Source organism: Panicum virgatum, chromosome 7N (assembly GCF_016808335.1).
Source record: "Panicum virgatum strain AP13 chromosome 7N, P.virgatum_v5, whole genome shotgun sequence".
In the NCBI taxonomy this organism is placed as follows: Eukaryota; Viridiplantae; Streptophyta; class Magnoliopsida; order Poales; family Poaceae; genus Panicum; species Panicum virgatum.
Window position 1 is genome coordinate 19,530,053 of NC_053151.1, and position 12,676 is coordinate 19,542,728.

At 48.3% G+C, this 12,676-nt stretch overlaps 1 protein-coding gene across 1 annotated transcript; it reads left to right on the forward strand.

The window, feature by feature from the left end:
* Positions 1-10,807: 10,807 nt before the first annotated feature.
* LOC120680990 lies at positions 10,808-12,248 on the forward strand. Its single transcript, XM_039962552.1, has 5 exons — positions 10,808-11,147; positions 11,325-11,435; positions 11,508-11,749; positions 11,846-12,049; positions 12,135-12,248. The coding sequence occupies exons 1-5, from the start codon at positions 10,814-10,816 to the stop codon at positions 12,246-12,248; spliced, it is 1,005 nt and encodes a 334-aa protein (XP_039818486.1). The 5' UTR covers positions 10,808-10,813.
* Positions 12,249-12,676: the final 428 nt, after the last annotated feature.

Genomic DNA, 12,676 nt, shown 5'->3' on the forward strand with positions numbered 1-12,676 from the left:
GCTAGCTTTTCTCCGCCGTAATTGGTCCGTACGGGTATGAAGTGAGCCGCTTTAGTGAGTCGGTCCACTATTACCCATATGGAATCATGTCCTTTCTGGGTTCTGGGCAATCCTACCACAAAATCCATCCCTATTTCATCCCATTTCCAAACCGGAATGGGTAGGGGTTGCAATAATCCTGCCGGCTTCTGGTGTTCAGCTTTGATTCTCTGGCAAGTATCACAACGGGCGACAAACCGTGCAATATCTGCCTTCATCCCATTCCACCAATATTTCTGTCTTAAGTCCATATACATTTTGGTGGATCCTGGGTGAATGGAGTAGGCTGAGTTGTGGGCTTCATCCATGATTATTTGCCTGAAATCTCCCTTCTGGGGCACACAAATTCTATCTTTATACCACAACGTTCCCCTATTATCCACTCTAAAGTCTGGTGCCTTGTTTTCTCCGGTCTGCCTCCGGATTTCCATCAGTCCCTTGTCCGATCTTTGGGCTTTCCTGATTCTTTCTTCTAGAGTGGATTGAACATTCAACACTTGGCTGGAGCCTCGAGGGACAATGTGCACATTTAATCGTGCCATTTCCTCTCGTAAATGGTCATTCTTGTGCCCGTAGGATTTCCGATTGAGGGCGTCGGCCACTACGTTTGCCTTTCCCGGGTGGTAATGAATTTTCAAATTATAATCCTTGACTAATTCTAGCCATCTTCTCTGCCTCAGGTTTAAGTCTGGTTGGGTGAAGATATACTTCAGACTTCTATGATCGGTAAAGATTTCGCACTTATTTCCAATCAAATAATGCCTCCAAATTTTGAGAGCATGCACTACGGCTGCAAGTTCCAAATCATGGGTCGGATAGTTCTGCTCATGAGACCTGAGCTGGCGGGAAGCATATGCAACAACCTTCCCGTCTTGCATCAGCACGCAACCCAATCCTTGTCGGGACGCATCACAATGGATGACAAAATCCCGATGAATATCCGGCAGGGTTAGTACTGGGGCTGTCGTCAATCTTCGCTTCAACTCCTGGAAGCTCCTTTCACACGACTCCGTCCAGGTGAATTTCTTCTCCTTCTTGAGTAGCTCTGTCATGGGCCGGGCTATCTTGGAAAATCCCTCAATGAATCTCCGATAATGCCCAGCTAATCCTAGAAAACTCCTGATCTCACTGACATTGGTTGGTTGCTGCCAGTTGGAGACTGCTTCGACCTTCTCGGGATCCACTGCTACTCCTTCCGCGGTCAAAATATGACCAAGGAAAGCTACTTTCTCCTGCCAGAACTCACACTTGCTGAATTTGGCGTATAGCCTATGCACTCTCAGTTTTTCCAAAACTACCCTCAGGTGTTGCTCATGCTCCTGAATACTCTTCGAGTAAATAAGTATGTCGTCAATGAAGACTACAACAAACTTATCTAACTCGTCCATAAACACCTTGTTCATGAGATTCATGAAATAAGCAGGTGCATTTGTCAGTCCGAAAGACATCACCGTAAACTCAAACTGCCCATACCGGGTGACAAAAGCTGTCTTCGGGATGTCGCTCTCCCTGATCTTGAGCTGAAAATATCCGGACCTCAGGTCAATTTTGGAAAAGTACTTGGCTCCTTTTAACTGGTCAAAAAGATCATCGATCCTGGGAAGGGGGTACTTATTCTTGATAGTGACTTCGTTTAGTGCCCAGTAATCTACACATAGCCTCATACTTCCGTCCTTCTTCTTGACGAATAGAACCAGGGCTCCCCAAGGTGACGAACTTGGCCTGATGAAGCCAATCCGTTGTAACTCCTCTAGTTGTTTCTTTAACTCCGCCAACTCGGAGGCTGCCATCCTATAAGGTCTCTTGGCTATGGGGGCAGTTCCAGGAACAAGATCAATGACAAATTCTACGTCTCTATCTGGTGGCATACCGGGAAGTTCTTCGGGAAAGACATCGGGGTACTCATTCACTACTGGGACTTCTTCCAAGGTCTTGGTTTCCATACTGAATACCATCGGGTTTTCTCCACTTTCCCGGGTGTGGCAGGTCACTCGGACTCCCTTTGGGTTTGTTAGATGTACTACCTTGTCCGTACACCCTATGAGGCCATTGTGTTTGCTTAGCCAGTCCATTCCAAGGATCACATCTATCCCTTCTGACTTAAGTACTACTAGATCTGCTAGAAACTCTACCCCACTTAAATTAATCCTTACTCGTAGACAACCCAGTTGACACCTGATGTCTCCTCCGGGTGTCCGGGTTAATAGGGGTGTTTTTAGTAGTACTGTGGGTATTTTATGTTTCTCCACAAAACTCGAGGATATGAATGAGTGTGATGCTCCAGAATCAAACAGTACTGTTGCAAGAGTTGAGCTGACTAGGTACTCACCGAGTACTACACCCTGAGCTCCTTGAGCTTCCTGCGCGTCGATGTGGTTGACGCGGGCTCGTCCAAAAGACTGCTGGGGTTGCCTCTGCTGGTTGTTGTTGTTGTTGCTGTTGCCACGGAGGGGCACTCGGTTAGCACTGGTCAGAACTGGCTTGGGTCCGTTCACTGTGTTGGAGAAAGCTGAAGTAGCTGGCTTGTTCTTTGCATAGGGGTAGTTGGCGATGAAGTGACCCGTCTCACGGCAGTTGAAGCAGGCCCTTACGTTGCTATTGTTGTTGGTGACCTGGCTCGCATTACTCTGTGGGGCCCTCATGGTGCTCTAGCTTCTGGGCTGGGTGTTAGGGGCTCGTGGTCCTGTCATTTGCGACTGAGTTCTGTACTGCATTGGGGCTTGGGACCTTGGTGCATTGTAGCTGAAGCTTCTGGCCTTCTGGGAACGATCCTGCTGGCGGGCCTTGCTCTCCAGGAACTTGCTCTTGTTATCCTTTCTTTCATCACTCTTGGCCTTCTCAGTGAGGATTGCCTTGTTCATCAAGGTGTTGAAATCAGGATAGATCTGAGGGGTGAGCAGGGTCCTGAGTTCCGGGTTTAGTCCCTTTTTGAACATATCCTACTTCTTCTCGTCGTCGTTCACTTCTTCTGGTGCATAACGAGCCAGCTCCATAAACTGGTGTGTATACTCTTCTACCGTCATACTCCCTTGCTGAAGTGCACGGAATTCATCCGCCTTGCGCTTCATGGTAGCCGAGGGGATGTGATAACGGCAGAATTCCCTCACGAATTCATTCCAGGTGATGGTGGAGGCATCTCTGGCAGCAGCGCAGTAATTTTCCCACCAGGCTAAGGCAGTCCCGGTGAGTTGATGTGCTGCCAGAAGGACTTTATCTCGATCCTGCACCCAAACGGCTCGAGCTTCCTCTGGATCACGCGGAGCCAATCATCTGCATTCAAGGGGTTGCTGGATCCGGCAAAAGTGGGTGGCTTGGCCCTCAGAAAAGCTGTCAGCTTGTCATTAAAGGTCTGCTCTCGTGGCTGCCTGTTCACTAGAGCATTGGCCAGTGTCTCCAGTATGAGAGTCTGGTTATGGATTATTTGTGCCAGGTCCGTGAAGGGTGGTGGTGGTGGTGGCAGCTGTGCATCATGATTTTCTCCTCTGCCCTGACTCACTTCTTGATCTTCCTGAGGATGGTTTTGCCCGTTAGGACGTACTCCTGCATCAGCGGCTGCAGGGTCCCTGACGCGGGAGGCCCTCGTAACGCTTCGGGAAACCATCTGTAGAACAAGTGGGTTGGGGTTAAGATTAGGTGATGTTTTAGTTGTTTAATTCGTGTAATCAAGGCAGAATCAACCTTCCGCCGATAAGCACACAACAAACACACAATTATAGCAAACAAGCACACGCAACTTTATTAAAACAAGGTAGGGATACAACGCGGAAACACGACTAGTATGCATACTACACGTCCGGTACAGATTCATTCTTAGGGATGCAACTTAAACCGAAAGGGCTAGAAGAGTACAACAATAGGGTAGGGTCGGACATTCTACTCGCGGGGCGAGCCTTCTTCTGGGGCGGGACGTGCTTCTGGGGGAACAGATGGCTCGCCGTTCTCTAAGTTCCCGTTCTCCTGGGGCTGCGTAGCAGCTTCTCCTTCACCGACGGTAGTAGACCCTTTGGGGTTCTCGGTGGGGCTTGCGGGGTTATCACGGGTGGTCCCCAACCTATGACGGGTGTCCCGAGTAGAATTTGGTCTTCTCCGATTGCCGGAACTGGGGTTCCACTTCTGGTCCATTCTTGCATGCCCCGGTCTCGGGCTTGCCTGAGGCTCTCCTGAGCAACTGCTTCACTGCTGACCGTGGCTGCGGTCCTTGCCTCGGCTTGAGCTGCTCGGACCTGTTGGAGTCTCACTGCGAGCTCTGCTTGCTCGGCGTCATGGGTCTGCTCCCTCAACAGGTGGGCTTGTTCATCGAAGAGCTGATCCAAAGCGGTTAGGTAGGTAGCCACTTGGTACAAAAGGGTCCACTTCATGGCGGCGCCATTCTATACTTCTCATGCGTGCTTCCCAAACTGGGGTCCTGATGGCCGGCGGAAAGAACCTCATTGGCGTGGGAGCTAGGTGTTCTTCGAAAATCCGACACAGGTAGTGGAGTGTCTTTCTGATGGCCAAGGGATAGGTGTATTGGTGCCTAAACCCTGTAGCGGTCACTCGCCAGGGCTGGATGTTGGGGTGGCGTTCACTTCTGGCGATGACTATGATCACCCTGCAGCGGAGAGTGCCATGATGCTCGTACTCTCTGCTGTAGTACCTTGGGCATTCCGCAACGCCAAGGCTTTCCAGGGCATTGATCAACAGGCTGGGGAAGCCAGGTGCAGCTTGGCAGTTGCCCTGGGTCCATCCTTCCTCGGCCATCTGAAAACAAAGATAGGGTGAAAAACTTGCACAATTATGTGGGGTACACCAAGGGAGTAGATGATATTTATTACAACATGGTGGGGTACAGATTGCATGGTTACATGATTATTAAGGGCAAAGGTTCTAGCTTGAGGTGCTACTCCTATCATGGGAACTCTCTCTAGATCCTAAGAGGGTGCTTCTTCAGTGGAAGGTACTGACCCATCATGTCTTCTTCAGTCTGAGTTCCTTTATCCCAGTGGGTTTCTTCGGGTTCTTCTTCCTCGGTCTGAGTACCTACATCCCAATGGGTTTCCATGGGTTCTTCTTCTTCTTCTTCTATCCATCCACCTATTCCTCTACGAGCCTCGTACTTTCGCATTCAGGCTTGGAGAGCGGCCAGTGAATTCTCGGCGCGTGTGGCTCTTGCCTGTTGCTCTTCCAATTCCGCCTCTTTTTCTTCCATTTGGACTTGGAGGGCGGCTAGGGAATACTCGGCGTGTACGGTTCTTGTCCGTTGTTCGTCCAGCTCCTGGGTTGCCTTTTCTGCTCTGTGGACTTGTTGCTTCAGTTGTGCTGCTTGCTCGCGGTAGAGCTCATCCAGGCCGGTGAGATAGATGGATAGGTGGGATACTGTGTCTTCCAAGTCTTCTTCTTCGCTTCCGAGTCCCCTCATCCGGGCAATCCAGGTGCGTCGTCTTCCTTCAGTTGGCGGGAGGAATCCCATAGGAGTCCGCTGAAGGTGATGTTTGTAGATCATTCGGAGTCGTCGCAGGGCTTTACGGGCGGCTTTCCGATAGGTATCCGGGAAACGGAATCTAGTGGTGGAGATGAACCAAAGGTCCACATCAGGGTAGCGGGTGCTTCTTGCTATGAAGATCATCAGGTCACACCGAAGAGTGCCCTTGGAGTCGTACTCCCGATAGAGAAACTCTAGTGGGTCCACAACTCCGATTCATTCCAGGCTGAGTATCAACAACTTCGGAAGGCCGGGCTCTGCGTGACAGATTCCACCAATCCATCCATTGTCAGCCATCTGGAACAGGGCAAGAACCAAAGGTAAGTGTTTGCGTTAAGAAGGAGTTATGGATAGAAAAGTCCTAAGGTAAAGGGTCTGAAAACGGGTTTTGCTCCTAGGGTCACGTCCTACGGCCAACCTACGGCTCTGATACCACCTGAAGCGTCCCCTCATAAGAGAAAACTTAAATGTGATACAAAACACCAGTCCCAGGAGGCTGATGCCACATTTGTTACATCAGATGGTTCAAAACCGTACAAACCTTGGAGGACACTCGATACAGATAATAATAATAAGTAACCAAGCTACGACATAACACCAGACAGCAACCCACATGGGGTCTAGCTCGGGCTCAGAGTACTGCGTCAGCGAAAACATCTCGGACAGGGCCGGTTCCACAGGCAAGGTTGGGTGTAGAACGATAACCCTACTCAGCGTTGTCTGGTACGAAGTCTGGGTCTTCCTCTATAAAAAGTAAGAATGGGGTGAGTACAAACGTACTCAGCAAGTCCAACCACACCCACGGAGGGGGTTATATCAACGGTAAGGTTCTGGTTTAATTTGCAGAAAGCTAAATTGTATGCAGGGGTTTATTTAGCAGAAAACATTTCAGAAACCAGTTTTTGTAAAGAGTAACACAGAGTTCAAGTTTTAAACTGCTACCGGACTCCCCGTCCGTCGTAGCACACGGCACAACTGCCGGACATTGAACCAAAACACTCACGCCAGCCCATCCCGATGAAACACTAGTTATGTGACCACACCGTAACTCGCCCAATACCATGGGCATGGCTATTCGAATAGCTTTTAACTCTGCAGAGGTGTGCAACTTTACCCACAAGTAGGATACCACAACTCGAACACCGTCGTGTCGGTGTAGATCCCAACATAGCCATTACCCACCTTAGCTAAGCCTGACTAGCCATCACGGGATTCACCAAGGGGTCATCGACCTGACTCTGAGGTTTAACCGGGGTATAAGTCACACTGAGCATATCCCTTCTCCTTGGTCACCCGTTGCTCTCAGCCCTCCTGATGGCTATCACACCAACTAGTGGGATTCATGCTACGCCGTTGCCCATTCAACGGTCGAGTGGTTTGCACGATAGAGGAGTTAGGTGAGATGACACATCAACTCGGTCCTTAGACACGACAAGATGGATATCTCCCTTCTTTGCCCTGCCACATTGGCACGAGCACTCCAAATGGCAAATCCATAGAAATGCCCTCCATCCGTCTAAACTTTCTTTACAAACACACCACATTTATCCCATCCCACATGCACACATTTTCTTTATAAAATAAATCATATTATGAGCAAAGTCCTAAGCGTTCTAATATCGATTAACGTCCAAGCAAAATCAAACATTAATCTGGGTGGTCAAGGAATGGTCATCACAAATCAAGGGGTGGCTATCCAACCGTGTTTTCATGCAAGCAAAACATATGCAATTTTATAAAGCAGGCCATTGGGTTGTGTTTATAAAAACTAGGACAGAAACATGCATCAAAGGATGGGATTGAACTTGCCGTCTTCGTAGCCTTCGGGGAGGTCCTGTCCTTCGGGCTCGGGGTCGTGGATCTGGTCCTCGTTCACGGGCTCACAGTATTGCTCGACAACGGGCTCTCCCACGTTCACACCGTGATCTACGACGCACACAAATAAACACACAATAAATACAAAGAAATAAATATTTTATCGTTGAGCTCAAACCGGAAAAGGTTAAGATATGGAGTTCGGGATAAAATTGTTGAGCAATTTCCTACTGGCATGACCAAAACTATGGCACGTGAGGCGTGGTAGAGTTTCGGGTCGATCAGAGTTTGTTTGGTGCATGAAATAATAGGTTGTGTCAAGTTCTAGGGGTCAAACGAGGGTCTAAGGACCTGTTTGTAAATATTTTGGGGAGGACAGGGGCTTGTTAACAAATTTTGGAAGTCTCTGGACTATCCTGGAAAGGTCAAGGGTTTAATTAAAATTATGTTTATATGGGTAAGGGTTTATTTTGGATTACATCACAAAGGGGGCTTGGTTTGCAAAATGGCCAACAAGAGGGAGGGCTCTTTCTGGAATAGAAGAAAAAAAGGGGGGGGGGTTCGGCAAAATCGTCATCCCCTTCCTCTCCCCGCGCAGAACAGAGGAGAGGGGAGGGCGGCGCTCGGCGCCGGCGATTCGGCGTTCTGGGGGGTCCGGCGGCGGCTCGGGGTAGGGGGAAAAGGGGCAGCGGGGAGTGGAGGTTCAATTCCCCCGCTCACCTTGGTGGAACGGGAGCAGGCGGCGGCGGCACTAGCGGCGTGCGGCGGCGGCGCTGGAAGCCTTCAGGAGGGGCGGGCTGTGGCGGTCGGGGATGAGGAGCTTGAGGGCGGTGTCGGGGTCCTTTTATAGCTCAAGTAGGGTGGTGGAGCGGGCGGTAGGGCGGTGGCCGCGGTGTGGCCAGCCGGCGAGCCTTGCGGGCGCCATTAATGGCGTTTTGGCCACTGGCGAGCGTCGCGGAGCGGTGCACGGGCGGCGAGGCGGCCACAAGTGACAAGATTGCTCAGGCAGGCGTGCGCGGGGAAGAGGACCGGCCACTGTGTGCGAGCAGTGCATCGTACCCGGCTTCGTCCTTGATAGCGGCGAGGGCGGCGAGGTGTGTAGGAGGGCGGTGGCGATCGACGGGCGGCGCGGCGGGTCTTCGGTGCGCGTGGAACGCATGCGGCGTGCATTTCCAGGCGGTGGCGAGCGGCGTAGCGTGGGGCACAGCGGCGGCACGGCGAGCGGTGCGGCGGCGTGCGTGTGCGCGTGCGCGCGAACGGCGCTGAGCGGGGCGGGGCAGCGAGCGGCGCAGTGATGAGCGGTGCGTGGCGCGCACGTGGGCATGGCGAGGCGCGCGTTCGTGTGCACGCGGTGGGGCAGGGAGCAGCAGCGTGCGCGCGTGTGCCGCTTCGGTGTACGCGGCGCAGGCGGTGGTGGCGTGCGCGGGGTCGGGGCGGGGTGCTGGCGGCGGCCTTGGCGCCGCGTGTGCACACGGCCGGGTGATGCCGAGCCGGTTCGCGTGCGGGCCGGCTGCGTAGGCGTGCGTGCAGGCGGGGCAGGCGGCCGGGTCGCGGCACGGGGAGGAAAGGGGGACGCGCGTACGGGCGGCCGGGAGCGGGAGGCGGCTCAGGGCAGGCGCGACGGGGAAGGAAGGGAGGAAAGAGAGAAGGAAGGGAGGAGGAAAAGAAATAAAGAAAAGAAAAGAAAAATGGAAAAGAAATGGAGAAAAAGGAGAGGAAAAAAAATGGGAAGGGGGAAAAGGAAGGAGGGGGAAAAAGCGGGCACGCGCCGGCGGCGATCGCGGGGTGCGCGGGCCAGCGGGCGGCGTGCGCGGTCGGGTGCGCGCCAGGGAGGAGAGGGAGGAAAAGGAGAAAGAGAGGGAGAGATTCGCGGCGATCGGACGTGACGCGTCGCGCTGGATGGGAAAAAGATGGGACGTGAATTGAATTCGGGTGTCGGTTGATCAGGAGAAACCCTGGGAATTAGGGTTCGGGGTTTAAGGAGGAGTCGAGCTCAACGACGAAAAATGGTTTTAACGCACGATTTAATTTAGTGAATTTTCGGGATGTTACAAATTTTTAACAAATGCTAATATACTATGTAGCACCTCTACAGCTTTCATGTCATTATAATTTTACAAATATATCATTTCTATCCCTACATGTTTCCACAAGATTATTAGTAGTATATGAAAACTTACGTGAGAATCACTACATAGAAACGATGGAGAGAGGTAGATAAATCAAAATAAATAGATGTGATTATTATTGCCACATAAGCTATTAGGCATGGATCAAGAAGCTTTGGACCTCGGGGAACGAATTAGCAAGTTTAGGGGATCTATAATCACAAATTAATAGTCGCATGTACTTATGAAATTGAGAAAGTTTCTAAACTTATGTATTTATGTGATAATTTGTTATTTATTAGTATTAGTCCCAATGCAGTATTTTAGCCTGCCGCGTGCAGTATTTTAACCTGACGTGGGCTGTATTTATATATACTTTGATTGATAGACGATAGTGGTCCTAGGCATTGAAAGTCACTAGCTCCGCCATTGATATATAGGAGAGTACTACTAAAAAGCTACTCTCTCTGCCCGTCCTTAGGCAAATGCACATATATAAAGAGAAGATTTTTAAAATAACCAAGTAACACAATACCAAGATTAGGGAGTCTAGCGGTATATTTAGTGACAGACTTACGGATCGATGCATTCGAAGCTTCTTCTTTCTAAAGAAGAATTTCTTTCTTAGTTGAGAGCGAAGGCTTGCACAACTACTCCCTCCGTCCGCGAATAACTGTCCATATAGCTTTTTTCAGACAGATTAGTAGAGTTGAGAAAAAACTACTATACTCCCTCCGTACACAAATAACGGTCCATGAAGGATTCAAAATTTGTCCACAAATAATGGTCCATGGAGAATGATGTGTATAGCAGTGGAGGTGTTTAGTGGGGGAGGAGGATCCGGAGGAGGAGATGTTTACTAAGGGAAATCTTATATTGATGAGGGGTATAGTAGTCTTTTCTCAACTCCACTAATCTGTCTGAAAAAAGCTATATGGACGGTTATTTGCGGACGAAGAGAGTACCACTCGTCAATAGAGGATTTCCCTTGTAAACATCTCCCCCACCGGATCCTCCTCCCCTACTAAACATCTCCCTTGCTACACACATCACCCTCCATGGACTACACTTATTTGTAGAAAATTTTTGAATACTTACAGTTATTTGTGGACAAGGGAGTACTTCCCAACAACTCAGACAGGGACCCCATGGTTAAGTGGACACACCGGAGTAACGGAGGGCGTAACGCAAGCCGCAAGCAGTTACATCGAGACTCATACATAACGGCACCAGTAACTATCGTGGGAGCTTGATTTTTTTTCCAGTTAGCGAGCATTGCATTTTACCCACCTAGAACTCAGTATGTATCTCAAAAGGTACCAAGTGATTGAACCCTTGCTGATCATATATATTTTCTCTTGGTGCTCAATATTAATAAGATTGTGCTACCATGGCTGAGGATATTTGGACCCTTAATCTGGTATGCGAGGGGGCAGCTCGAGGACAGGAAAATGTACAAAGGGAAATGGACAGAGATGAGATATGCTTCTTCAACTTGGTTGTGCTGATCGAGGAATATGGGTACACATCAATTGACTATCTATATTACAAGAAAAAGGATAATTTGGTTGCACTACAATTGGATACAGATGTGATGAAAATGCTTGAAGAGAACGAGAGCAAGAAGAATGTTAGCTTGTTTGTGACAAGACAGAGAATAGCCACCATAGCACCGACCAAGTCCAACAAAGAACCATTCAAATCTGCAGCGAATAAAGCTAAAGGTAATATGAAGTCACAATTTGCTCTTTTCTGTATATGTTTCAGCATCCAAGAAAATCTTATATATTGTCGGAATAGTAGTTATATCAGTAACTCATCCAATAGAAGTTACACCTCATCTGTTCATAGGCATTATATGACTCTGAACATGTTTCTACTTTTCCAACATCTGTTCATAGAGAAAAGTGGCAGAAAGAAAAAGCAGCAACTGAATATAATTCAATCCAAAGAACAATATGCCAATGAGGCTGACCACCAGCTTGCTGATGATGACATCCAAGAAACACCAGGTACAAATTTGTTTGGAATACTAATCAAATACCGATGTAACTGGGAGTACTAATGTTACCCTGTTTTCAAAGGTGATGACAATAAAGTAACCAAGCGAAAGGGAACAATTTTGGCGCATGTTTGGGACTTACCAGAGGAAAACCAAATATTAGTGAAATGTAACCAGTTTGGGCAACCTATTGGAAAAGAAGGTGGTCTATTAGGGCAATTCTTGGGCACCATAGCACGAAATGGTGGTTATTGTCCTTTACATATCAAAGATTGGAGAAAGGTAAAGAATGATAATGCTGAAATCATATTTCAATGCATTCAGGTATGCTATGTTTTTAAGATATTATGATATGAGCTCCAAGTACAGTCACTACCAGCCAAATAATTAAATTTACTCAATACCTCTATCTGATTTCAGACCAAGTTCTTGTATCCACGCTCATGTGAGAAGTGGATACTGAAGTCGATCGGTAGAGATTGGAGAAAGTACAAGGCAACACGAAAAAGTAAGCTATATAATCCAAAGAAGAAAAGGACAGCTTTGTACAAGCTCTGTCCAGATGATATTGATGAAGATCAATGGAAAGCCCTAGTAAAATATTGGAAGTCAGAAGAAGGAAAGGTCAGTAATATGCATCAACATTTCTATCATTGTCTTTTGTTTATAAACTGAAAGAATATTTATTAATTTGTTGTATGTACTACAGGCCCTTAGTGAGAGGAACAAATTAAGTCGTGAAATGAAGAAGACAACACATACAGCAGGTACAAAGAGTTATGCGCGTTGGTTCGAGGACTTGGTGAGCCCCTTTTTCTATTAATCTGCTATTAGTTTGAGGCCTTGGTTTGAGAACTACGTGTCATCTATTTTGTTTTTCTAATCAATTTGGTATTGGAATTTTGTCGAGGGACAAGCTGATCCTGCAAAAAAGAAACCACATAGAGCAATAGTTTACTTAGCAACTCACAAGAAAAGGGTGAAAGAAACATATCAGCCTACGGTATGATATATACAGACAATGAAGTGAAAATCATGTCTGTAAACATCCTATTTTTACTTTACTTATCATTAGATCTGTTCCTTTTCACTTATAGGTTCAGTTGGAAAATCTGATTGAAAAGCAACCAGAATTAGCACAGAATAGTGAGGGGAGAGTTGCATGGGAAGGAGATGCACTGCATCAAGTATTGGGAGAGGAGAAACCTGGACAAGTACATGGAATGTGATTGCTTCCAATTCCTAAACAAG